This window comes from Embiotoca jacksoni, unplaced genomic scaffold (genome assembly GCF_022577435.1).
Source record: "Embiotoca jacksoni isolate LCO1_2020_lvr unplaced genomic scaffold, fEmbJac1.0.p SCAF_36, whole genome shotgun sequence".
Taxonomy (NCBI): domain Eukaryota; kingdom Metazoa; phylum Chordata; class Actinopteri; family Embiotocidae; genus Embiotoca; species Embiotoca jacksoni.
In genome coordinates, this window is record NW_027185388.1 from 1,301,532 (window position 1) to 1,328,842 (window position 27,311).

Genomic DNA, 27,311 nt, shown 5'->3' on the forward strand with positions numbered 1-27,311 from the left:
TAAGCGCTGGAGGTTAATGCGTCGGGACCTGTTGAACCGAGCGGGAACGATGACGTCATGTTCTTGGTCAGATTGAGAGAACAGCTGTTGAGTGTGTTGATTACTAACTTTGGACGTTTAAATAATGCATGTTTATAAGTGATAGATTCCACTGAGACATGAGTACATGTGTAACTATGCTGTGTGTGAAATATGTTGGTATGTTAATATTGACCATAGTGAATAGTATTGTATATATATGTGTAATACTATGTTGTGTACTGGTCATTTACTGTTACACGAATGATAGAGTTTAGAAATTACAGTACTGACATCATATTCTGTTCTGCTGTATACAGATTGTTTTTTTTTTTGTATGGATCTGTGATGGAGACAGCGATCCCCAGAAACCTCTGCAGAGCACTGGAGCTGAGTGACCCTGTGACCCCTGATCATCTTTGCCGTGAGTGAAGCTGCATTTGGACTTCTTGGATTCTCCTGCCGGAGCACCGACGAGCAAAGGATTCAGGTAAGAGAGCCTACAGACATACACTACCCGGGTAGTAGACTGAAAGACAATAGACTGAAACTGACTGACTGTGGGAGAAATACCGGTATTGAGGTTATTACTTGAATTTGTTGTTTTTCTTTTATGCTGTTCCCTTGATTTTCTGTGTGTGTGTTAATAACTATAATAAATTGCAGTTCAGTTCCATGTTTTAAACTGCAAACATTTGCCGTGTTTCATTCCCTCCCAGAGCGACCTAAAGACAGTCCTAAACTTAACACAGGAAATCTAGTGTGTTACATAGACGACACACTGTTTCCACAATCCTTTTTATTGATGAATTTGTGTGAAAAGCAAATAAAGGATATGGTTATATTGATATTTAGTTAAGTACACTGAACAACTTTAAAGGGCTTATAATACAAACTGTCACTATCTGAAAAAAACCCACCAAAATAAGGATGCAGCAGACAAAGTTTGTAAACATACGTGCGTGTTGTATATTGTTTGTAATGCATTGTTTTTCTCACTTGGTTCTTTAGTGGCTATTTGAATTATTATCCCCATAAATGACTCCGTTTTCTGATCAAATGTTCTGATACTGATGTGTCTGCCGAGATATTTTCCAGAAACATGAGGCAATATGAGGATGCATAAGCAAAACTCACCTGTATTATTTGAAGTATTAACCAACCTGATAGCTAATAATTCATATCGTTCTTTCTGTAGATCAAACATGACTTCATTGCTGGGCATCGCCCTGCTGGCCTTGGCTCTATCGGGCCCCGCAGGGGCCTTTGTCCCCATCGGGGGTGGGACGTCCAGTCACGTCAGCATTACAAGAGCGGCTCTGTTGCAGAAAGTGACTGAGACGTGTCGGACGGTGGCCAAGGCCGCCGGCCGCAAGTTCAACCCCACGGTACGATGGAAATTACAAGAAAAAAAAGAGTGCATGACAGCGCACAACATAGTCACCCAGACACACACACTTAAAATACAAACACATTCATTTGCATTTTAACACTTGGTTTTACTCTACTTGCCTGGATACATAAGCTTTAAAAAAGCAAGAGAGAAAGTCATATATACACCGAAGAAAATTTCACTTTGTGGTTTATTCTTTTTTCATTCCAACAATACTCAAGAAATAAAATTTTGATATAAGAATTTAAGAAAGTAGTAGAGGATTGTAGTGATTTTTACCCGAAGCAGCAGTAAGAGCTGAGGGCTTCACAATCTTTAAACACCTTTAAAATAAATCTTAAGACATGCCTTTTTAACTTCTCGAAATCTATTTTATATATAATTTGTACACATTTCTATATAGTCTTTTTTTCCTGACATGTCACTTAGTTTATAGTACCTTTTATTTATCTATGTTATCGGTTGTTGCATTTTTATTTTATTGTAAAGCACCAATTTTGCATGAAAGGTGCTTCATAAATACGGTTCACTTGACTTGACTTAATAGGTTTCATTGGGAAATCTTTAAACCCCTTTTTCATCATTTTTGCAACAAACATGGTTCCATTTTCTTTTATAAACACCGGCTCTTGTTTGAATAGTGCTCGTTCTCACTGCTCACATTGTGATCTCTTACCTTCGACCTCTAGGGTTCCTCCCCTGAGGAGCTGGTCAGGGCCTATCTGGGTCCCACAGCAACAGGAGAGGTGTCTGGAGCCAAGTTCCACTCGGCTCTTCGGGAGATTTTAGTCCAGAACGGACTGCTGGACCGAGACTTTGCCAACAGGTAAAGTAGGAGAAAATACAGAATAACATTTTATTATTAAAAAAAAAGAAAAAAACAACTAAATGTTTGTGTTCCAAAGCTTTAGATATGATTTTCTTCTTCCATGTGATAAATTCTTCCAGTGCTCCACATCACTTCAACTCCGAGGCCTTCTTGGAGGGACGTGGTCTCATCATGCAGGGCGTGGTGGCCATTAAGGCTAACATTCGCAAGGAAAACTTCCAGGCTGCCAGGGAAACACTAGGCAGAGTCCTTCATACTCTACAGGTGAGGAGGGAAAATTTAAACACTTGGGCGTTAAGAAATAAAAAAAAAACAGAGTGGAAGCCAGGACGATGGAGGGGAAAGAAGATAGAAGTAAAGTCGTGTGTGTTTCCATCCACTGTCAGGACTTCTACAGCCACAGTAACTGGGTGGAGCTGGGCAACACGGACCCATACATCAACCTGATACGCCCAGACCTTCCTCTGGACAACCTGGCAGGTGAGTGTGTGTTATCCACAACCCAAGATATAGCAAATAACTTTCTCTGGGTTGTGCAAAATATCATAAAGCACAATATGCATATTTTAATCCTTGCAAATTACTTTTGGTATAAGTGTAACGCCTCCACTCCTGCTTCTTGTTTGCACTTTGCCTGTGTAGGTGTGGACACCGCCACCTGCAGTGACTGTGCCAGTGGAAAATGTAAAAGTCAAATCCTCCGCAAGATCCTGAATGAGAAGAAACTTACCTCTGGCTACTTGTCAATCTCTTCTTCTACCAAGCCTTCAGGTATTGTATCACATAAACATATATTATATATAATACACATAACATCATATTTAACAACATGCTGATGACACATTTAGATTGAACTAATCATTTATGCACAAACAGGAAAAGAAAGATTGATGCCAGTATTAGCTATGTCTGTCCATTTAATATTTCGAAGTTACTTCCCAGAGTTTTATCACCACTGTGAGGTTGCCAGGCAACCAGCAGAGACTCCAGGAAGTGACTACTCCCAGCCTAAAAGTAGTCCCACACACGACAGCCTATAAAACAGTTAGTTGCTTTTCTATGAATATAACAAATGAACTATAATTGGTCAATTAGTGTGCGTTAAAGGAGAGATTTGATTAATCATCATTGTGTAAACCTTTTTAGCAAGGGCTTAAATGTATCAGACATTTATTCATATGTAAAAGTTCCTCTCTATAAGTATCACACGTCAACTAGATGACTTTAATTTAAATGTTCTGTGTTGATAAATTTACTTACTGCTTTGATAAAGTAATAACATCCACATGCAACCCAGTGTTACCTCTCCCTTCTGTCCTGCACCAGGTAAATGTAGCCACGGAGGCGTGGCTGATCTCACCAGCGTAACGCGGCCTCGAGGAGGCATCAGCAAAGATGAGCGCCGCTCGGATAACGTGGCCGTCCACAATGCTGCTGTGAACGCAGCCACAGCTGCCAGCCTCCAGTTGCTGGAGGACATCCGCCTCGCTGCAGGGGACAATAACTTTCTGAGGTACGACGGCCAGATATGAAAAACAACTCAATCATAAATGAAAGTTGAGCTCTGGGATAAAGATCAACATTCTCTTGTCTTTTCTTACAGAATGATGGGGATTGCCCGTTCATCTGTCGTGTGCTTCGTTATTGAAAACACGGGCAGTATGTCAGAAGACATCAGTGAAGCCAGGGCGGTCATTGACGAAATCATTGACAGCAAAAAAGGAACTCAGGATGAGCCCTCAGAGTACATCCTTGTGCCCTTCAGTGACCCCAGTATGAACTGCTTTACCTATATATGTCATGTGTAGAAAAACCATGAGTGGTATTTGACCAAAGCTTGATGGTAAAGTTGTTATACTAGATATATTTACATGCAATCTAATGTAAAGTAGATCTGGCTAACTGTGCAACAAACTGCATAAAGGTCACAGCGTTCTGTAGGAATCCAAAATACTTATTTTTGGTGTTCAGCTCGTTTTTGTGTTTATATGTAGGTTTTGGACCTGTCATCAGGACAACAGATCCTGAACAGATGAAAGCAGAAATTTCAAAGCTCAGCGCAGGCGGTGGTAGTGATCACCCTGAGATGTGCCTGTCAGGACTTCAGGTACTACAATGAACTGCAGCATCTTCAAATTGTAACTGGGACTGATTGGTTTGGGGGCGTTTGTTCTGTAAAAAAGGTGAAGTTATGGTCTCTCATTTCTCCAGCTGGCTCTCACGAGTGCTCCTTCCTCATCCTACATATACGTTTTCACGGATGCTACAGCCAAAGACATCGCCCTAAAAGACACTATTATTGCTCTCATCAGGACCACCAAGTCAACGGTAAATGCTGACTGGCACTCAATGACGACCAATGTTCACTAAGTCTACTTCGGTGAAGAGGTTATGAATATAACCTGCACATTGACTGATCTCCACAGGTGTCATTCTTCATGACCACGGCCAGCGGGAGGCGCCGTCGTTCCCTCACAGCAGCAAGCTTTAACGACTATAAGGACTTAGCTTTCGCCTCTGGAGGCCAGGCCATCCAGGTATCCAAGAAACAGCTGGCCGAGACCACAGAGCTTATCCTCGACACTTCGACTTCAGCTCTGGTAAAAGTTTGAAACTCTACGAGTATACTCACTGAAGCATGTACCAGAAAGGAATCGGACTAGTTTGAAGAATTGAAGAGGTAAATCGTCCATTTTGCTCTTCCCTCCTTTTCCTCAGGTGACAGTTCTTCAGCGAGCGAGGAACCCTGGGAAGGATGAGATCTTCCGTTTCGTGTTGGATGAATCACTGAAAAACGTCACTATTTACATCACGGGAACATCCATTTCTTTCTCTCTGACCAACCCCACCGGTAACTCACTGTTCCAGTGCAGTGGAGGCCTTTTGTGTATCTTTCTTGGTGTAAATTCTCATTGCTAATGAAATATGCCAAACAATTCCAGGAGATAGTCAGACTCAACAGGCAAGCGGTAAACTGGGGACCATTAAGACAGTGGGCAACCTGATGAGAGTTCGTCTCAACGCTGACAGGCAGGCGGGAACATGGAAGATTAATATCATGACCAACCAACCGTACACACTCAAAGTCACAGGTCAGATGCTGTATATTTGTCGTTTACACGTGTTTTTCATCAAAAGTGTCAGAATACTTAAACTAAATTCCTTTCATAACTATTAGTGCATTTACAGGTTCAATGAGTTCTTGCTGTGTATCTGTATTTAGGGTAAGTGATTGTGTTTCCAGGCCAGAGTATTATCACCTTCATCTATGACTTTGTGGAAAGTTTCAGTGGATCTCATACGGGTTACGCAATTCTCAGAGGGCGTCCACAAGCAGGTACAGTAGCTGCAAAAAAGCAGTTTTATTGTTAGTACCACATCACCAGCTGTGATCAGTGTCCGATATTACCTTATATGACTTGTACCTTTGTCATTTGGTTTTCCTTTCGATCTTCTCCCTACGTCTGGAAACTCAGGCAAGCCAGCTACCCTGATGCTCTCAGTAATAGGTAGGAAAGGCCCGTCCTCGATGACTGTTGGAGATGTCAACCTGGTACCCGTGTTTGGTCCTGGGTCCGGTGCCACCAGCACATTGACTGACATGGGCAATGGAGACGTCCTGGTGACTGTTAATGCGGTCCCTGAAGGGGAGTTTATGGTCCTTGTGAAAGGAACCGACGTAATGTCAAACAGTAAATTTCATAGGCAGTCAACCACCCAGATGACCGTCTCCAAAGTGACTATCCAGGTCTGTTTGCTTTACTTCCCCTTTACATCCTGTGTACCCTTTCACACGGCTTTTGTTCGATGACAGAAACCATGAGGATGGTGAAGGAATATCCAAACATTTTAGGAATATAAGAAGGATATCAGTAGTCTTTACCTGTTTCCTTCCCTTGTCCACTCTAGGCTGTGGTGGACAGCAGTGTGGAGCCAGGAAAAGCCTTGAAGCTCCCCTTCAGTTTGATGACGCAGGGCTCTGGTGGTTCATTCTCCATCAACATCAGAAATGACAGAAGCTTCCCCATGTCCTACCCAAAGAGGTGAGAGAAACTAGCGACCGTGCCCAACCATATCTCCCACGGCCCCAACAGCACCTTCTTCAGGGATATTCCTTCATAAGGAGCAACTAAGAAACTTTTCTTGGGAGACTTATTATTGTTTTTAAACATACTTTTAGTTGTTTGAACGTAATCTACGATTGACCTGGAGTACCATGTACAACCCCTACCCACCGAATGGAGTAAACGTTAGGGTAACTCAACCCCAACCTGCCTGGCACTGCAAACTCTCTCCTACTATATCACAAATCCAATTCCTGTAACCTTCAGGTGTATTTTTCTCCTCTCTTGACAGCCTCACCTTGAAAACTAGACAATATTCTAATGCTTCGCTGACCATTACCCCACCCGCCAACACCACATCAGGCACTGACACCACCCTGACTATTGAAGTCAAGTCGTCCAACGGTTTTGACTCCAATTACGCCGAACTGAGATTATCCGTTCTTACCAAGGTAACCAGAGGATTCCTCGATGTAACATAGTTTGACGCAGTCAAGTAACTACATAGTGATAGAAGTTCTATTGGATTTAGCTACAAAGAGGGCTATTATAGCTGTGTGCTATAGATCTAAAGTGCCATGTTGACGTTACTCTGATAGAAATTCCCCATCTTTTTCTCTTTTCTGTCTAGATTACAGATTTTATTCGGCCACTGTGTGACGTGGTTAGTGTGCGGGCTGATCATTGCCCTAATGATATGTCCCAGTGCAAACCTTTCCTGTGGGAGCTCACAGCTAAATTTACTGACGGAAACGGCACCGGGATACAGAGCATTTCCCTGCGTCAGGGGACTGGAAACCTGACGTACACCTCGCTGAGTAATCCCCTCATCCAGGCAAACTACAACGCATCCTGCTGCTCACAGATTGTAGAGTTCATAGCTACGGATAAAGTTGGTAATGTGGGCAAGTGCTATCATTCAATTGTTCGTTCAGGTGGCCCTACTGCTCTCGCTCTATCGCCGCCACTGTGGCAGTGGTTGCTGATAGCTGCCTTCGCTGTCATTGTGGCTGTGCCTGCTGGTATCTGGATTCGCGATAATGCTGGGAAGGTCTTCGGTTTTCTCCAGTCTGCAGCAAAGTAAAAAAAAATGTAAATAATGCTGGTACATGTGGCATTAAACTTTCTTCTGGTGATGGATATTTTATGCTCGGATAACCTGCTTCAATGTGTAAGCAATGCATGATGAGTGTATACTGAAGTTGCCTGAAATCCAGAACATTTAAAGTAAATGGGGGGATGGACTTTCTATGGCTACAGTATTAGGGGTCTTAGAACAGGGTCATATCTTCGGACTGCAGAGAACCTGAGAGCATTAAGTGCGGGAGAATGGATGCAGCAATCAGATTTGAAGAGATATTGACATTGAATGAGAATTGAAAAAGACTAATGTACTTAAACATTCATCTTGAAGTGGATACACTGTTTGCATTTCAAACATGTTTGTGAAAGAAAAGAGAAGCATTTACCAAAGCAAAACTGTCTCATATAAATGTGTATTATAAGAGTTTATAATATACCAAGATGTGCTCAAAGAACAGTGTCTGGCTGTAAAGATATACGGACAAATCTGTGGAAATGTTAAAACCTCGAGCTTGGAGCAGTGAAGACTATAATTCATCCCGCCTCCCTGGCAAGCTTTGTTTAAGTCCTGTACATCCTGGATGCAGGTCGGAGCGACAGCAATGAAAAGGAAAATACGTCTAATCAGGAAATATTTCACGGGAACATTTCATTCATCTTTAGTTTTCATGTTTATATGAGATAATTCAACTAAATTAAAACGAGCTCAATTAATGACTTCCTGTGTGATATGAGATAACATTTTACAGCGTAATGCTACTGAAGTCATGACCCTGCAGTCCTCCACCTCCAACTTGAGAATCTTTAGTTATACAGTCAGGTATGTTGTGTATTCAAATCCCCACCCTCCATTATATATGATGTGCTGTATATATTCAGCTGCAAAGAGGTGGTGAGGCTGTACTTTAGACCTCTTCAAGAGTCACCGGAGTCCTCACAGCAGGGAAATATTGAGGTATAGTTGGATTTCAGCTTTGAAGTTTCTTACTTGGTTTGATAATTTTTTTTTTTCCCTTCCACAATATTTTTGGCATTTAAGTGTTTCCTCTCAAACCTAATAAATTTAAAATATAAATGTTATTCTTAACATTTTCATGGTAGAGAAACGTTTAGCACATCTTAATTTAAAGTGTACAATAAGCACTAGATTTTACAAGAGTGTTTTCCTTAATGAGGGGAATTGAATCAGAATTTGAATCCGTATAGTTTCTTTTCAATTTTGATCAAACTGCATATGTTTTACACTGTTGTAAACTATTTTATTTACTTGTTTATTTGATTTTGTTGTACCCATGATGTACATGTGATATATTTTATATAAGTTATAAATTTATGTTTTGTTTAGTTTTTTACACTCATTTTAACTGACAAATGATTGCAAACATTGGATTATAACAGTTGGATCCCATCCTCTGCGGGTTTAAATCCACTGGTAACTCACCAGCAACTGGTTAACTCACACATGCAATACTGAGGTTTACCAGAGGGGCGCTGTTGTGCACGTCGGGAGATCAAGCCTTCTCTCCGGGACACGACCCTTTATGTCTCCAATGAAACAGCAGCGTCATGAGCTACACCACTGAAGAATCTCATTTGGTTGATTTTTGCTCACTGTTTTATTTATTTGGTCGTTAACCAGACCGACTCCGACGGGAAAAGTTTCTTTTAAGTCTGAGAAGAATCTCCGGTGAGTGGTGAATGCGTTGCTCACAGTTAGCCGTTGGTGCAGAGCTACAAAGAAGGACGGTTGTAAACAGTTGTTTAGTTGGGCTAAAGATACCGATCAGGAGAGAAGGGGGGAAAACAGTCGGAGATAAATATTAATTTGTTGTTGAATATTATTTTACGGGGTTGATATCTGTGATTGTGGAGCTACAAGTGCGCGACGGGGCTATCTAAGCGCTGGCGGTTAATGCGTCGGGACCTGTTGAACCGAGCGGGAACGATGACGTCATGTTCTTGGTCAGATTGAGAGAACAGCTGTTGAGTGTGTTGATTACTAACTTTGGACGTTTAAATAATGCATGTTTATAAGTGATAGATTCCACTGAGACATGAGTACATGTGTAACTATGCTGTGTGTGAAATATGTTGGTATGTTAATATTGACCATAGTGAATAGTATTGTATATATGTGTGTAATACTATGTTGTGTACTGGTCATTTACTGTTACACGAATGATAGAGTTTAGAAATTACAGTACTGACATCATATTCTGTTCTGCTGTATACAGATTGTTTTTTTTTTTTTGTGTATGGATCTGTGATGGAAACAGCGATCCCCAGAAACCTCTGCAGAGCACTGGAGCTGAGTGACCCTGTGATCCCTGATCATCTTTGCCGTGAGTGAAGCTGCATTTGGACTTCTTGGATTCTCCTGCCGGAGCACCGACGAGCAAAGGATTCAGGTAAGAGAGCCTACAGACATACACTACCCGGGTAGTAGACTGAAAGACAATAGACTGAAACTGACTGACTGTGGGAGAAATACCGGTATTGAGGTTATTACTTGAATTTGTTGTTTTTCTTTTATGCTGTTCCCTTGATTTTCTGTGTGTGTGTTAATAACTATAATAAATTGCAGTTCAGTTCCATGTTTTAAACTGCAAACATTTGCCGTGTTTCATTCCCTCCCAGAGCGACCTAAAGACAGTCCTAAACTTAACACAGGAAATCTAGTGTGTTACATAGACGACACACTGTTTCCACAATCCCTTTTATTGATGAATTTGTGTGATAAGCAAATCAAGGATATGGTTATATTGATATTTAGTTAAGTACACTGAACAACTTCAAAGGGCTTAAAATACAAACTGTCACTATCTGAAAAAAAACACCAAAATAAGGATGCAGCAGACAAAGTTTGTAAACATACGTGCGTATTGTATATTGTTTGTAATGCATTGTTTTTCTCACTTGGTTCTTTAGTGGCTATTTGAATTATTATCCCCATAAATGACTCCGTTTTCTGATCAAATGTTCTGATACTGATGTGTCTGCCGAGATATTTTCCAGAAACATGAGGCAATATGAGGATGCATAAGCAAAAATCACCTGTATTATTTGAAGTATTAACCAACCTGATAGCTAATAATTCATATCATTCTTTCTGTAGATCAAACATGACTTCATTGCTGGGCATCACCCTGCTGGCCTTGGCTCTATCGGGCCCCGCAGGGGGCTTTTACAGCATCAGGCGTGGGATGTCCTGTCACGTCAGCATTACAAGAGCAGTTCTGTTGCAGAAAGTGACTGAGACGTGTCGGACGGTGGCCGAGGCCGCCGGCCACGAGTTCAACCCCACGGTACGATAGAAATTACAAGAAAAAAAAGAGTGCATGACAGCGCACAACATAGTCACCCAGAAACACACACTTAAAATACAAACACATTCATTTGCATTTTAACACTTGGTTTTACTCTACTTGCCTGGATACATAAGCTTTAAAAAAGCAAGAGAGAAAGTCATATATACACCGAAAAAAATGTCACTTTGTGGTTTATTCTTTTTTCAATCCAACAATACTCAAGAAATAAAATTTTGATATAAGAATTTAAGAAAGTAGTAGAGGATTGTAGTGATTTTTACCCGAAGCAGCAGTAAGAGCTGAGGGCTTCACAATCTTTAAACACCTTTAAAACAAATCTTAAGACATGCCTTTTTAACTTCTCGAAATCTATTTTATATATAATTTGTACACATTTCTATATAGTCTTTTTTTCCTGACATGTCACTTAGTTTATAGTACCTTTTATTTATCTATGTTATCGGTTGTTGCATTTTTATTTTATTGTAAAGCACCAATTTTGCACGAAAGGTGCTTCATAAATACGGTTCACTTGACCTGACTTAATAGGTTTCATTGGGAAATCTTTAAACCCCTTTTTCATCATTTTTGCAACAAACATGGTTCCATTTTCTTTTATAAACACCGGCTCTTGTTTGAATAGTGCTCGTTCTCACTGCTCACATTGTGATCTCTTACCTTCGACCTCGAGGGTTCCTCCCCTGAGGAGCTGGTCAGGGCCTATCTGGGTCCCACAGCAACAGGAGAGGTGTCTGGAGCCAAGTTCCACTCGGCTCTTCAGGAGATTTTAGTCCAGAACGGACTGCTGGACCGAGACTTAGCCAACAGGTAAAGTAGGAGAAAATACAGAATAACATTTTATTATTAAAAAAAAGAAAAAAGCAGCTATAAATGTTTGTGTTCCAAAGCTTTAGATATGATTTTCTTCTTCCATGTGATAAATTCTTCCAGTGCTCCACATCACTTCAACTCCGAGGCCTTCTCGGAGGGACGTGATCTCATCACGCAGGGCGTGGTGGCCATTAAGGCTAACATTCGCAAGGAAAACTTCCAGGCTGCCAGGGAAACACTAGGCAGAGTCCTTCATACTCTACAGGTGAGGAGGGAAAATGTAAACACCTGGGCGTTAAGAAATAAAAAAAAAACAGAGTGGAAGCCAGGACGATGGAGGGGAAAGAAGATAGAAATAAAGTCGTGTGTGTTTCCATCCACTGTCAGGACTTCTACGGCCACAGTAACTGGGTGGAGCTGGGCAACACGGACCCATACATCAACCTGATACGCCCAGACCTTCCTCTGGACAACCTGGCAGGTGAGTGTGTGTTATCCACAACACAAGATATAGCAAATAACTTTCTCTGGGTTGTGCAAAATATCATAAAGCACAATATGCATATTTTAATCCTTGCAAATTACTTTTGGTATAAGTGTAACGCCTCCACTCCTGCTTCTTGTTTGCACTTTGCCTGTGTAGGTGTGGACACCGCCACCTGCAGTGACTGTGTCAGTGGAATATGTCCAAATCAAATCCTCCGCAAGATCCTGAATGAGAAGAAACTTACCTCTGGCTACTTGTCAATCTCTTCTTCTACCAAGCCTTCAGGTATTGTATCACATAAACATATATTATATATAATACACATAACATCATATTTAACAACATGCTGATGACACATTTAGATTGAACTAATCATTTATGCACAAACAGGAAAAGAAAGATTGATGCCAGTATTAGCTATATCTGTCCATTTAATATTTCGAAGTTACTTCCCAGAGTTTTATCACCACTGTGAGGTTGCCAGGCAACCAGCAGAGACTCCAGGAAGTGACTACTCCCAGCCTAAAAGTAGTCCCACACACGACATCCTATAAAACAGTTAGTTGCTTTTCTATGAATATAACAAATGAACTATAATTGGTCAATTAGTGTGCGTTAAAGGAGAGATTTGATGAATCATCATTGTGTAAACCTTTTTAGCAAGGGCTTAAATGTATCAGACATTTATTCATATGTAAAAGTTCCTCTCTATAAGTATCACACGTCAACTAGATGACTTTAATTTAAATGTTCTGTGTTGATAAATGTACTTACTGCTTTGATAAAGTAATAAAATCCACATGCAACCCAGTGTTACCTCTCCCTTCTGTCCTGCACCAGGTAAATGTAGCCACGGAGGCATCTCTGATCTCACCATCGTAACGCGGCCTCGAGGAAGCATCAACAAAGATGATGGCGACTCGTTTAACGTGGCCGCCCACAATGCTGCTGTGAACGCAGCCACAGCTGCCAGCCTCCAGCTGCTGGAGGTCATCCGCCTCGCTGCAGGGGACAATAACTTTCTGAGGTACGACGGACAGATATGAAAAACAACTCAATCATAAATGAAAGTTGAGCTCTGGGATAAAGATCAACATTCTCTTGTCTTTTCTTACAGAATGATGGGGATTGCCCGTTCATCTGTCGTGTGCTTTGTTATTGAAAACACGAGCAGCATGTCAGAAGACATCAATGAAGCCAGGGCGGTCATTGACGAAATCATTGACAACAAAAAAGGAACTCAGGACGAGCCCTCAGAGTACATCCTTGTGCCCTTCAATGACCCCAGTATGAACTGCTTTACCAATTTATATCATGTGTAGAAAAACCATGAGTGGTATTTGACCAAAGCTTGATGGTAAAGTTGTTATACTAGATATATTTACATGCAATCTAATGTAAAGTAGATCTGGCTAACTGTGCAACAAACTGCATAAAGGTCACAGCGTTCTATAGGAATCCAAAATACTTATTTTTGGTGTTCAGCTCGTTTTTGTGTTTATATGTAGGTTTTGGACCTGTCATCAGGACAACAGATCCTGAACAGATGAAAGCAGAATTTTCAAAGCTCAGCGCAGGCGGTGGTAGTGATCACCCTGAGATGTGCCTGTCAGGACTTCAGGTACTACAATGAACTGTAGCATCTTCAACTTGTAACTGGGACTGATTGTTTTGGGGGCGTTTGTTCTGTAAAAAAAGTGAAGTTATGGTCTCTCATTTCTCCAGCTGGCTCTCACTGGTGCTCCTTCCTCGTCCTACATATACGTTTTCACGGATGCTACAGCCAAAGACATCGCCCTAAAAGACACTATTATTACTCTCATCAGGACCACCAAGTCAACGGTAAATGCTGACTGGCACTCAATGACGACCAATGTTCACTAAGTCTACTTCGGTGAAGAGGTTATGAATATAACCTGCACATTGACTGATCTCCACAGGTGTCATTCTTCATGACCACGGCCAGCAGGAGGCGCCGTCGTTCCCTCCCAGCAGCAAGCTTTAACGACTATAAGGACTTAGCTTTGGCCTCTGGAGGCCAGGCCATCCAGGTATCCAAGAAACAGCTGGCCGAGACCACAGACCTTATCCTCGACACTTCGACTTCAGCTCTGGTAAAAGTTTGAAACTCTACGTGTATACTCACTGAAGCATGTACCAGAAAGGAATCGGACTAGTTTGAAGAATTGAAGAGGTAAATCGTCCATTTTGCTCTTCCCTCCTTTTCCTCAGGTGACAGTTCTTCAGCGAGCGAGGAAACGTGGGAAGGATGAGATCTTCCGTTTCGTGTTGGATGAATCACTGAAAAACATCACTATTTACATCACGGGAACATCCATTTCTTTCAGTCTGACCAACCCCGCCGGTAACTCACTGTTCCAGTGCAGTGGAGGCCTTTTGTGTATCTTTCTTGGTGTAAATTCTCATTGCTAATGAAATATGCCAAACATTTCCAGGAGTGAGTCAGACTCACAAGGCAAGCGGTAAACTGGGGACCATTAAGACAGTGGGCAACCTGATGAGAGTTCGTCTCAACGCTGACAGGCAGGCGGGAACATGGAAGATTAATATCATGACCAACCAACCGTACACACTCAAAGTCACAGGTCAGATGCTGTATATTTGTCGTTTACACGTGTTTTTCATCAAAAGTGTCAGAATACTTAAACAAAATTCCTTTCATAATTGTTAGTGCATTTACAGGTTCAATGAGTTCTTGCTGTGTATCTGTATTTAGGGTAAGTGATTGTGTTTCCAGGCCAGAGTATTATCACCTTCATCTATGACTTTGTGGAACGTTTCGGTGGACCTCACCCGGGTTATGCAGTTGTCAGTGGGCGTCCACAAGCAGGTACAGTAGCTGCAAAAAAGCAGTTTTATTGGTAGCACCACATTACTAGCTGTGATCAGTGTCCGATATTACCTTGTATGACTTGTACCTTTGTCTTTTGGTTTTCCTTTTGATCTTCTCCCTACGTCTGGAAACTCAGGCAAGCCAGCTACCCTGATGCTCTCAGTAATAGGTAGGAGAGGTCCGTCCTCGATCACTGTTGGAGATGTCAACCTGGTACCCGTGTTTGGTCCTGGGTCCGGTGCCACCAGCAAAATGGCTGACATGGGCAACGGAGACGTCCTGGTGACTGTCGATGCGGTCCCTGAAGCGGAGTTCGTGGTCCTTGTGAAAGGAACCGACAAAGTGTCAAACAGTAAATTTCAGAGGCAGTCAACCACCCAGATGACCGTCTCCAAAGTGACTGTCCAGGTCTGTTTGCTTTACTTCCCCTTTACATCCTGTGTACCCTTTCACACGGCTTTTGTTTGATGACAGAAACCATGAGGATGGTGAAGGAATATCCAAACATTTTAGGAATATAAGAAGGATATCAGTAGTCTTTACCTGTTTCCTTCCCTTGTCCACTCTAGGCTGTGGTGGACAGCAGTGTGGAGCCAGGAAAAGCCTTGAATGTCCCCTTCACTTTGATGACGCAGGGCTCTGGTGGTTCATTCTCCATCAACATCAGAAATGACAGAAGCTTCCCCATGTCCTACCCAAAGAGGTGAGAGAAACTAGCGACCGTACCCAACCATATCTCCCACGGCCCCAACAGCACCTTCTTCAGGGATATTCTTTCATAAGGAGCAACTAAGAAATTTTTCTTGGGAGACTTATTATTGTTTTTAAACATACTTTTAGTTGTTTGAACGTAATCTACGATTGACCTGGAGTACCATGTACAACCCCTACCCACCGAATGGAGTAAACGTTAGGGTAACTCAACCCCAACCTGCCTGGCACTGCAAACTCTCTCCTACTATATCACGAATCCAATTCCTGTAACCTTCAGGTGTATTTTTCTCCTCTCTTGACAGCATCACCTTGAAAACTGGACAATATTCTCATGCTACGCTGACCATTACCCCACCTGCCAACACCACATCAGGCACTGACACCACCCTGACTATTGAAGTCAAGTCGTCCAGCGGTTTTGACTCCAATTACGCCGAACTGAGATTATCCGTTGTTACCAAGGTAACCAGAGGATTCCTCGATGTAACATAGTTTGACGCAGTCAAGTAACTACATAGTGATAGAAGTTCTATTGGATTTAGCTACAAAGAGGGCTATTATAGCTGTGTGCTATAGATCTAAAGTGCCATGTTGACGTTACTCTGATAGAAATTCCCCATCTTTTTCTCTTTTCTGTCTAGATTACAGATTTTATTCAGCCAGTGTGTGACGTGGTTAGTGTGCGGGCTGATCATTGCCCTCACGATGTGTCCCAGTGCAAACCTTTCCTGTGGGAGCTCACAGCTAAACTTACTGACCGAAATGGCACCGGGATACAGAGCATTTCCCTGCATCAGGGGACTGGAAACCTGACGTACACCCCGCTGAGTAATCCCCTCATCCAGGCAAACTACAACGCATCCTGCTGCTCACAGATTGTAGAGTTCATAGCTACGGATAAAGTTGGTAATGTGGGCAAGTGCTATCATTCAATTGTTCGTTCAGGTGGCCCTCCTGCTCTCGCTCTATCGCCGCCACTGTGGCAGTGGCTGCTGATAACTGTCTTCGCTGTCATTGTGGCTGTGCCTGCTGGTATCTGGATTCGCGATAATGCTGTGAAGGTTTTCGGTTGTCTCCAGTCTGCAGCAAAGTAAAAAAAAATGTAAATAATGCTGGTACATACGGCATTAAACTTTCTTCTGGTGATGGATATTTTATGCTCAGATAACCTGCTTCAATGTGTAAGCAATGCATGACGAGTGTATACTGAAGTTGCCTGAAATCCAGAACATTTAAAGTAAATGGGGGGATGGACTTTCTATGGCTACAGTATTAGGGGTCTTAGAACAGGGTCATATCTTCGGACTGCAGAGAACCCGAGAGCATTAAGTGCGGGAGAATGGATGCAGCAATCAGATTTGAAGAGATATTGACATTGAATGAGAATTGAAAAAGACTAATGTACTTAAACATTCATCTTGAAGTGGATAAACCGTTTGCATTTCAAACATGTTTGTGAAAGAAAAGAGAAGCATTTACCAAAGCAAAACTGTCTCATAAATGTGTATTATAAGAGTTTATAATATACCAAGACGTGCTCAAAGAACAGTGTCTGGCTGTAAAGATATACGGACAAATCTGTGGAAATGTTAAAACCTCGAGCTTGGAGCAGTGAAGACTATAATTCATCCCTCCTCCCTGGCAAGCTTTGTTTAAGTCCTGTACATCCTGGATGCAGGTCGGAGCGACAGCAATGAAAAGGAAAATACGTCTAATCGGGAAATATTTCACGGGAACATTTCATTCATCTTTAGTTTTCATGTTTATATGGGTAAAGATAATTCAACTAAATTAAAACGAGCTCAATTAATGACTTCCTGTGTGATATGAGATAACATTTTACAGCGTAATGCTACTGAAGTCATGACCCTGCAGTCCTCCACCTCCAACTTGAGAATCTTTAGTTATACAGTCAGGTATGTTGTGTATTCAAATCCCCACCCTCCATTATATATGATGTGCTGTATATATTCAGCTGTAAAGAGGTGGTGAGGCTGTACTTTAGACCTCTTCAAGAGTCACCGGAGTCTTCACAGCAGGGAAACATCGCGGTATAGTTGGATTTCAGCTTTGAAGTTTCTTACTTGGTTTGATAATTTTTTTTTTTTCGCTTCCACAATATTTTCGGCATTTAAGTGTTTCCTCTCAAACCTAATAAATTTAAAATATACATGTTTTTCTTAAGATTGTCATAGTAGAGAAAAGTTTAGCACATCCTAATTTAAAGTGTATAATAAGTAAAATATTTTACAAGAGTGTTTTTCTTAATGAGGGGAATTGAATCAGAATTTGAATCCGTATATTGTTTTTTTTCAATTTTGATTAAACTGCATATGTTTTACACTGTTGTAAACTACTTTATTTACTTGTTTATTTGATTTTGTTGTACCCATGATGTACATGTGATATATTTTGTATAAGTTATAAATTTATGTTTTGTTCAGTTTTTTACACTTATTTTAAAAATGATTGCAAACATTGGATTATAACAGTTGGATCCCATCCTCTATGTGGGTTTAAATCCACTGGTAACTCACCAGCAACTGGTTAACTCACACATGCAATACTGACGTTTACCAGAGGGGCGCTGTCGTGCACGTCGAGAGATCAAGCCTTCTCTCCGGGTTTATATGTTTTGTTTAGCTTTTTTTGTTTAGTTTTTTTACGCTTATTTTAACTGACAAATGATTGCAAACATTGGATTATAACAGTTGGATCCCATCCTCTATGTGGGTTTAAATCCACTGGTAACTCACCAGCAACTGGTTAACTCACACATGCAATACTGACGTTTACCAGAGGGGCGCTGTCGTGCACGTCGAGAGATCAAGCCTTCTCTCCGGGTTTATATGTTTTGTTTAGCTTTTTTTGTTTAGTTTTTTTACGCTTATTTTAACTGACAAATGATTGCAAACATTGGATTATAACGGTTGGATCCCATCCTCTATGCGGGTTTAAATCCACTGGTAACTCACCAGCAACTGGTTAACTCACACATGCAATACTGAGGTTTACCAGAGGGGCGCTGTCGTGCACGTCGGGAGATCAAGCCTTCTCTCCGGGACACGACCCTTTATGTCTCCAATGAAACAGCAGCGTCATGAGCTACACCACTGAAGAATCTCATTTGGCTGATTTTTGCTCACTGTTTTATTTATTTGGTCGTTAACCAGACCGACTCCGACGGGAAAAGTTTCTTTTAAGTCTGAGAAGAATCTCCGGTGAGTGGTGAATGCGTTGCTCACAGTTAGCCGTTGGTGCAGAGCTACAAAGAAGGACGGTTGTAAACAGTTGTTTAGTTGGGCTAAAGATACCGATCAGGAGAGAAGGGGGGAAAACAGTCGGAGATAAATATTAATTTGTTGTTGAATATTATTTTACGGGGTTGATATCTGTGATTGTGGAGCTACAAGTGCGCGACGGGGCTATCTAAGCGCTGGAGGTTAATGCGTCGGGACCTGTTGAACCGAGCGGGAACGATGACGTCATGTTCTTGGTCAGATTGAGAGAACAGCTGTTGAGTGTGTTGATTACTAACTTTGGACGTTTAAATAATGCATGTTTATAAGTGATAGATTCCACTGAGACATGAGTACATGTGTAACTATGCTGTGTGTGAAATATGTTGGTATGTTAATATTGACCATAGTGAATAGTATTGTATATATGTGTGTAATACTATGTTGTGTACTGGTCATTTACTGTTACACGAATGATAGAGTTTAGAAATTACAGTACTGACATCATATTCTGTTCTGCTGTATACAGATTGTTTTTTTTTTTGTGTGGATCTGTGATGGAAACAGCGATCCCCAGAAACCTCTGCAGAGCACTGGAGCTGAGTGACCCTGTGATCCCTGATCATCTTTGCCGTGAGTGAAGCTGCATTTGGGCTTCTTGGATTCTCCTGCCGGAGCACCGACGAGCAAATGAATCAGATCAGAGTTAGGCTGAGAGCCTACAGACATACACTACCCGGGTAGTAGACTGAAAGACAATAGACTGAAACTGACTGACTGTGGGAGAAATACCGGTATTGAGGTTATTACTTGAATTTGTTGTTTTTCTTTTATGCTGTTCCCTTGATTTTCTGTGTGTGTGTTAATAACTATAATAAATTGCAGTTCAGTTCCATGTTTTAAACTGCAAACATTTGCCGTGTTTCATTCCCTCCCAGAGCGACCTAAAGACAGTCCTAAACTTAACACAGGAAATCTAGTGTGTTACATAGACTACACACTGTTTCCACAATCCCTTTTATTGATGAATTTGTGTGAAAAGCAAATAAAGGATATGGTTATATGGTTATATTGATATTTAGTTAAGTACACTGAACAACTTTAAAGGGCTTAAAATACAAACTGTCACTATCTGAAAAAAAACACCAAAATAAGGATGCAGCAGACAAAGTTTGTAAACATACGTGCGTATTGTATATTGTTTGTAATGCATTGTTTTTCTCACTTGGTTCTTTAGTGGCTATTTGAATTATTATCCCCATAAATGACTGTTTTCTGATCAAATGTTCTGATACTGATGTGTCTGCCGAGATATTTTCCAGAAACATGAGGCAATATGAGGATGCATAAGCAAAAATCACCTGTATTATTTGAAGTATTAACCAACCTGATAGCTAATAATTCATATCGTTCTTTCTGTAGATCAAACATGACTTCATTGCTGGGCATCGCCCTGCTGGCCTTGGCTCTATCGGGCCCCGCAGGGGCCTTTGTCCCCATCGGGGTTGGGACGTCCAGTCACGTCAGCATTACAAGAGCGGCTCTGTTGCAGAAAGTGACTGAGACGTGTCGGACGGTGGCCGAGGCCGCCGGCCGCAAGTTCAACCCCACGGTACAATGGAAATTACAAGAAAAAAAAGAGTGCATGACAGCGCACAACATAGTCACCCAGAAACACACACTTAAAATACAAACACATTCATTTGCATTTTAACACTTGGTTTTACTCTACTTGCCTGGATACATAAGCTTTAAAAAAGCAAGAGAGAAAGTCATATATACACCGAAAAAAATTTCACTTTGTTGTTTATTCTTTTTTCATTCCAACAATACTCAAGAAATAAAATTTTGATATAAGAATTTAAGAAAGTAGTAGAGGATTGTAATGATTTTTACCTGAAGCAGCAGTAAGAGCTGAGGGCTTCACAATCTTTAAATACCTTTAAAATAAATCTTAAGACATGCCTTTTTAACTTCTCGAAATCTATTTTATATATAATTTGTACACATTTCTATATAGTCTTTTTTTCCTGACATGTCACTTAGTTTATAGTACCTTTTATTTATTTATGTTATCAGTTGTTGCATTTTTATTTTATTGTAAAGCACCAATTTTGCATGAAAGCTGCTTCATAAATACGGTTCACTTGACTTGACTTAATAGGTTTCATTGGGAAATCTTTAAACCCCTTTATCATCATTTTTGCAACAAACATGGTTCCATTTTCTTTTATAAACACCGGCTCTTGTTTGAATAGTGCTCGTTCTCACTGCTCACATTGTGATCTCTTACCTTCGACCTCTAGGGTTCCTCCCCTGAGGAGCTGGTCAGGGCCTATCTGGGTCCCACAGCAACGGGAGAGGTGTCTGGAGCCAAGTTCCACTCGGCTCTTCAGGAGATTTTTGTCCAGAACGGACTGCTGGACCGAGACTTTGCCAACAGGTAAAGTAGGAGAAAATACAGAATAACATTTTATTATTAAAAAAAAGAAAAAAGCAGCTATAAATGTTTGTGTTCCAAAGCTTTAGATATGATTTTCTTCTTACACGTGATAAATTCTTCCAGTGCTCCACATCACTTCAACTCCGAGGCCTTCTCGGAGGGACGTGGTCTCATCACGGAGGGCGTGGTGGCCATTAAGGCTAACATTCGCAAGGAAAACTTCCAGGCTGCCAGGGAAACACTAGGCAGAGTCCTTCATACTCTACAGGTGAGGAGGGAAAATCTAAAAACCTCGGCTTTAAGAAATAAAAAGACAGAGTGGAAGCCAGGACGATGGAGGGGAAAGAAGATAGAAATAAAGTCGTGTGTGTTTCCATCCACTGTCAGGACTTCTACAGCCACAGTAACTGGGTGGAGCTGGGCAACACGGACCCATACATCAACCTGATACGCCCAGACCTTCCTCTGGACAACCTGGCAGGTGAGTGTGTGTTATCCACAACACAAGATATAGCAAATAACTTTCTCTGGGTTGTGCAAAATATCATAAAGCACAATATGCATATTTTAATCCTTGCAAATTACTTTTGGTATAAGTATAACGCCTCCACTCCTGCTTCTTGTTTGCACTTTGCCTGTGTAGGTGTGGACACCGCCACCTGCAGTGACTGTGGCAGTGGAATATGTCCAAATCAAATCCTCCCCAACATCCTGAATGAGAAGAAACTTACCTCTGGCTACTTGGGTATCTTTTCTTCTACCAAGCCTTCAGGTATTGTATCACATAAACATATATATAATACACATAACATCATATTTAACAACATGCTGATGACACATGGCATGACTAATCATTTATGCACAAACAGGAAAAGAAAGACTGATGCCAGTATTAGCTATATCTGTCCATTTAATATTTCGAAGTTACTTCCAAGAGTCTTGTCACCACTGTGAGGTTGCCAGGCAACCAGCTGAGACTCCAGGAAGTGACTACTCCCAGTCTAAAAGTAGTTCCGCACACGACATCCTATAAAACAGTTAGTTGCTTTTCTGTGAATATAACAAACGAGATATAATGTGTTAATTAGTGTGCATTAAAGGTGCTGGTCGATGGATTTTGTTACCTTCAATGAAAGCTAGTTTCCTCTTGTTGTCAAGCTAAATGCTGAGTTAAGCTAACTCACTCATCCCTGTATTTATTGGACAGATATGAGAGTGCTGTTGGTCTTCTCATCCACAAGAGAGCATTAAACTATTCCTTCAAGAAATCTTTCTATTTTCTGTTTCATCAATTTATTTTCCTGCAGACCCTCTGTGAGCCGTGTCCGTAATAAAGTCTGAATTTAATTGACCAAATATTTCACTTAAACCTGCTGTGTGGAGTTTCTCTCTCTCCCTTCTGCCAGTAAGAGTAATTCCAAAAACACGGTTGACGTACTTTATTTCATAGGCTCTGCCGTACCGTAATCGGAAAATCGTGCATTAATTATTTTGAGCATCACCACCCAAACACAAAATGGTTCGTATCCCTGTCAGAATTTGATCCATATGTCGAAAAATATTTGCAAAGTCTTGAAGACTGACACGATTGAAATATTTTACAACTATTTAAGTTAGCACCAGACAAAACCAAAAGTTAGCCAGTTCAGGCAGTCCAGAGCGGGAACGTCTCACCAGACACCAGATTAAAAAACTTGGAGATATTTATCAGGCAGAGATTCGATTAATCATCGTTGTGTAAACCTTTTTAGCAAGGGGTTGAATGTATTGGACATTTATTCATGTGTAAAAGTCCCTCACTATAACTATCACATGTCAACTGGATGACTTTGATTTAAATGTTCTGTGTTGATAAATGTACTTACTGCTTTGATAAAGTAATAAAATCCACATGCAACCCAGTGTTACCTCTCCCTTCTGTCCTGCACCAGGTAAATGTAGCCACGGAGGCGTGGCTGATCTCACCAGCGTAACGCAGCCTCGAGGAGGTATCAACAAAGATGAGCGCCGCTCGGATAACGTGGCCGTCCACGATGCTGCTGTGAACGCAGCCACAGCTGCCAGCCTCCAGCTGCTGGAGGACATCCGCCTCGCTGCAGGGGACAATAACTTTCTGAGGTACGGCGGCCAGATACGAAAAACAACTCAATCATAAATGAAAGTTGAGCTCTGGGATAAAGATCAACATTCTCTTGTCTTTTCTTACAGAATGATGGGGATTGCCCGTTCATCTGTCGTGTGCTTCGTTATTGACACCACGAGCAGTATGTCAGACGACATCAATGAAGCCAGGGCGGTTGTTTACGAAATCATTGACGGCAAAAAAGGAACTCAGGACGAGCCCTCAGAGTACATCCTTGTGCCCTTCAATGACCCCAGTATGAACTGCTTTACCTATATATGTCATGTGTAGAAAAACCATGAGTGGTATTTGACCAAAGCTTGATGGTAAAGTTGTTATATTAGATATATTTACATGCAATCTAATGTAAAGTAGATCTGGCTAACTGCAACAAACTGCATAAAGGTCACAGCGTTCTGTAGGAATCCAAAATACTTATTTTTGGTGTTCAGCTCGTTTTTGTGCTTATATGTAGGTTTTGGACCTATGATCAGGACATCAGATCCTGATGAAATGAAAGCAGAAATCTCAAAGCTCAAAGCAGGCGGTGGTGGTGGTGATCTCGCTGAGATGTGCCTGTCAGGACTTCAGGTACTACAATGAACTGTAGCATCTTCAAATTGTAACTGGGACTGATTGGTTTGGGGGCGTTTGTTCTGTAAAAAAAGTGAAGTTATGGTCTCTCATTTCTCCAGCTGGCCCTCACTGGTGCTCCTTCCTCATCCTACATATACGTTTTCACAGATGCTATAGCCAAAGACATCGCCCTAAAAGACACTATTATTGCTCTCATCAGGACCACCAAGTCAACGGTAAATGCTGACTGGCACTCAATGACGACCAATGTTCACTAAGTCTACTTCGGTGAAGAGGTTATGAATATAACCTGCACATTGACTGATCTCCACAGGTGTCATTCTTCATGACCACGGCCAGCGGGAGGCGCCGTCGTTCCCTCACAGCAGCAAGCTTTAACGACTATAAGGACTTAGCTTTGGCCTCTGGAGGCCAGGCCATCCAGGTATCCAAGAAACTGCTGCCCGAGACCACAGACCTTATCCTCGACACTTCGACTTCATCTGTGGTAAAAGTTTGAAACTCTACGTGTATACTCACTGAAGCATGTACCAGAAAGGAATCGGACTAGTTTGAAGAATTGAAGAGGTAAATCGTCCATTTTGCTCTTCCCTCCTTTTCCTCAGGTGACAGTTCTTCAGCGAGCGAGGAACCCTGGGAAGGATGAGATCTTCCCTTTCGTGTTGGATGAATCACTGAAAAACATCACTATTTACATCACGGGAACATCCATTTCTTTCACTCTGACCAACCCCGCCGGTAACTCACTGTTCCAGTGCAGTGGAGGCCTTTTGTGTATCTTTCTTGGTGTAAATTCTCATTGCTAATGAAATGTGCTAAACATTTCCAGGAGTGAGTCAGAGTCACAACGAGGCAAGCGGTAAACTGGGGACCATTAAGACAGCGGGCAACCTGATCAGAGTTCGTCTCAACGCTGACAAGCAGGCGGGAACATGGAAGATTAATATCATGACCAACCAACCGTACACACTCAAAGTCACAGGTCAGATGCTGTATATTTGTTGTTTACATTTGTTTTTCATCAAAAGTGTCAGAATACTTAAACAAAATTCCTTTCATAACTATTAGTGCATTTACAGGTTCAATGAGTTCTTGCTGTGTATCTGTATTTAGGGTAAGTGATTGTGTTTCCAGGCCAGAGTATTATCACCTTCATCTATAACTTTGTGGAACGTTTCGGTGGATCTCATACGGGTTATGCAGTTCTCAGAGGGCGTCCACAAGCAGGTACAGTAGCTGCAATAAAGCAGTTTTATTGGTAGCACCACATCACCAGCTGTGATCAGTGTCCGATATTACCTTGTATGACTTGTACCTTTGTCATTTGGTTGTCCTTTTGATCTTCTCCCTACGTCTGGAAACTCAGGCCAGCCAGCTACCCTGATGCTCTCAGTAATAGGTAGGAGAGGCCCATCCTCGATCACTGTTGGAGATGTCAACCTGGTACCCGTGTTTGGTCCTGGGCCCGGTGCCACCAGCACATTGACTGACATGGGCAATGGAGACATCCTGTTGACTGTTGATGCGGTCCCTGAAGGGGAGTTTGTGGTCCTTCTGAAAGGAATCGACAAAGTGTCAAACAGTGAATTTCAGAGGCAGTCAACCACCCGGATGTCCGTCTCCAAAGTGACTATCCAGGTCTGTTTGCTTTACTTCCCCTTTACATCCTGTGTACCCTTTCACACAGCTTTTGTTCGATGACAGAAACCATGAGGATGGTGAAGGAATATCCAAACATTTTAGGAATATAAGAAGGATATCAGTAGTCTTTACCTGTTTCCTTCACTTGTCCACTCTAGGCTGTGGTGGACAGCAGTGTGGAGGCAGGAAAAGCCTTGAAGCTCCCCTTCAGTTTGATGACGCAGGGCTCTGGTGGTTCATTCATCATCAAAGCCAGAAATGACAGAAGCTTCCCCATGTCCTACCCAAAGAGGTTAGAGAAACTGGTGACCTTGCCCAACCATATCTCCCACGGCCCCAACAGCACCTTCTTCAGGGATATTCTTTCATAAGGAGCAACTAAGAAACTTTTCTTGGGCACTTATTGTTGTCTTTAAACATACTTTTAGCTGCTGCTTCCTCCGCTCCATCGCTAAGGTCACAACTGTTGCTTCCCCTCCCCCCTTTCGCTCTGGCAAAACAATCATAGCCGAGTGAAACACATCACTGTTGTTTGAACATAATCTACGATTGACCTGGAGTACCATGTACAACCCCTACCCACCGAATGGAGTAAACGTTAGGGTAACTCAACCCCAACCTGCCTGGCACTGCAAACTCTCTCCTACTATATCACGAATCCAATTCCTGTAACCTTCAGGTGTATTTTTCTCCTCTCTTGACAGCCTCACCTTGAAAACTGGACAATATGCTAATGCTACGCTGACCATTACCCCACCTGCCAGCACCCCATCAGGCACTGACACCACCTTGACTATTAAAGCCAAGTCGTCTACCGGTGTTGACTCCAATTATGCCGTACTGAGATTTTCCGTTTTTTCCAAGGTAACCAGAGGATTCCTCGATGTAACATAGTTTGACGCAGTCAAGTAACTACATAGTGATAGAAGTTCTATTGGATTTAGCTACAAAGAGGGCTATTATAGCTGTGTGCTATAGATCTACAGTGCCATGTTGACGTTACTCTGATAGAAATTCCCCATCTTTTTCTCTGTCTAGATTACAGATTTTATTCAGCCAGTGTGTGACGTGGTTAGTGTGCTGGCTGATCATTGCCCTAATGATGTGTCCCAGTGCAAACCTTTCCTGTGGGAGCTCTCAGCTAACCTTACTGACGGAAACGGCACCGGGATACAGAGCATTTTCCTGCGTCAGGGGACTGGAAACCTGACGTACACCCCGCTGAGTAATCCCCTCATCCAGGCAAACTACAACGCATCCTGCTGCTCACAGATTGTAGAGTTCATAGCTGTGGATAAAGTTGGTAATGTGGGCAGGTGCTATCATTCAATTGTTCGTTCGGGTGGCCCTCCTGCTCTCCCTCTGTCGCTGCCACTGTGGCTGTGCCTGCTGATAACTGCCTTCACTGTCATTGTGGCTGTGCCTGCTGGTATCTGCCTTCGCGATAAGGCCGTGAAGGTCTTCGTTGGGGTTAAATGTCTATAGTCTGCAGCAAAATTATATATTTTTTAAATAATGCTCTTCCATGTGACATTAAACGATGCCATATGGCATGGAGATAGATATTTTATTTTTAGATAACCTGCTTCAATGTGTAAGCAAAGCATGATGACTGGATACTGAAGTTGCCTGAAATTAAACATGAAGTACGTTGTTTAGTGAATACTTTATTTTTTCTCAAGTTTCAC

The 27,311-nt window shown here is 41.8% G+C and overlaps 3 protein-coding genes across 3 annotated transcripts; all 3 read left to right on the forward strand.

Annotated features, from left to right (window-relative positions):
- Positions 1–432: 432 nt before the first annotated feature.
- Positions 433–7,388, forward strand: LOC138208127 (von Willebrand factor A domain-containing protein 7-like). The gene is made up of 18 exons (XM_069165831.1): positions 433–508; positions 1,217–1,406; positions 2,101–2,237; positions 2,360–2,504; positions 2,627–2,720; positions 2,883–3,011; positions 3,567–3,753; positions 3,844–4,013; positions 4,235–4,347; positions 4,452–4,568; positions 4,667–4,840; positions 4,959–5,091; positions 5,183–5,332; positions 5,485–5,582; positions 5,722–5,988; positions 6,150–6,283; positions 6,597–6,756; positions 6,936–7,388. Exons 2-18 carry the CDS (start codon positions 1,224–1,226, stop codon positions 7,386–7,388), a joined length of 2,844 nt encoding a protein of 947 aa, XP_069021932.1. The 5' UTR covers positions 433–508; positions 1,217–1,223.
- Positions 7,389–10,509: 3,121 nt separating this feature from the next.
- LOC138208175 (von Willebrand factor A domain-containing protein 7-like) lies at positions 10,510–17,689 on the forward strand. Its single transcript, XM_069165899.1, has 17 exons — positions 10,510–10,692; positions 11,387–11,523; positions 11,647–11,791; positions 11,914–12,007; positions 12,170–12,298; positions 12,854–13,040; positions 13,131–13,300; positions 13,522–13,634; positions 13,739–13,855; positions 13,954–14,127; positions 14,246–14,378; positions 14,470–14,619; positions 14,772–14,864; positions 15,004–15,275; positions 15,437–15,570; positions 15,884–16,043; positions 16,223–17,689. Exons 1-17 carry the CDS (start codon positions 10,510–10,512, stop codon positions 16,673–16,675), a joined length of 2,844 nt encoding a protein of 947 aa, XP_069022000.1. The 3' UTR covers positions 16,676–17,689.
- A 2,560-nt stretch (positions 17,690–20,249) lies between these two features.
- On the forward strand, positions 20,250–27,108 carry LOC138208128 (von Willebrand factor A domain-containing protein 7-like). Its single transcript, XM_069165832.1, has 17 exons — positions 20,250–20,432; positions 21,127–21,263; positions 21,387–21,531; positions 21,651–21,744; positions 21,907–22,035; positions 23,195–23,381; positions 23,472–23,641; positions 23,861–23,976; positions 24,081–24,197; positions 24,296–24,469; positions 24,588–24,720; positions 24,812–24,964; positions 25,117–25,209; positions 25,349–25,620; positions 25,782–25,915; positions 26,328–26,487; positions 26,662–27,108. Exons 1-17 carry the CDS (start codon positions 20,250–20,252, stop codon positions 27,106–27,108), a joined length of 2,844 nt encoding a protein of 947 aa, XP_069021933.1.
- Positions 27,109–27,311: the final 203 nt, after the last annotated feature.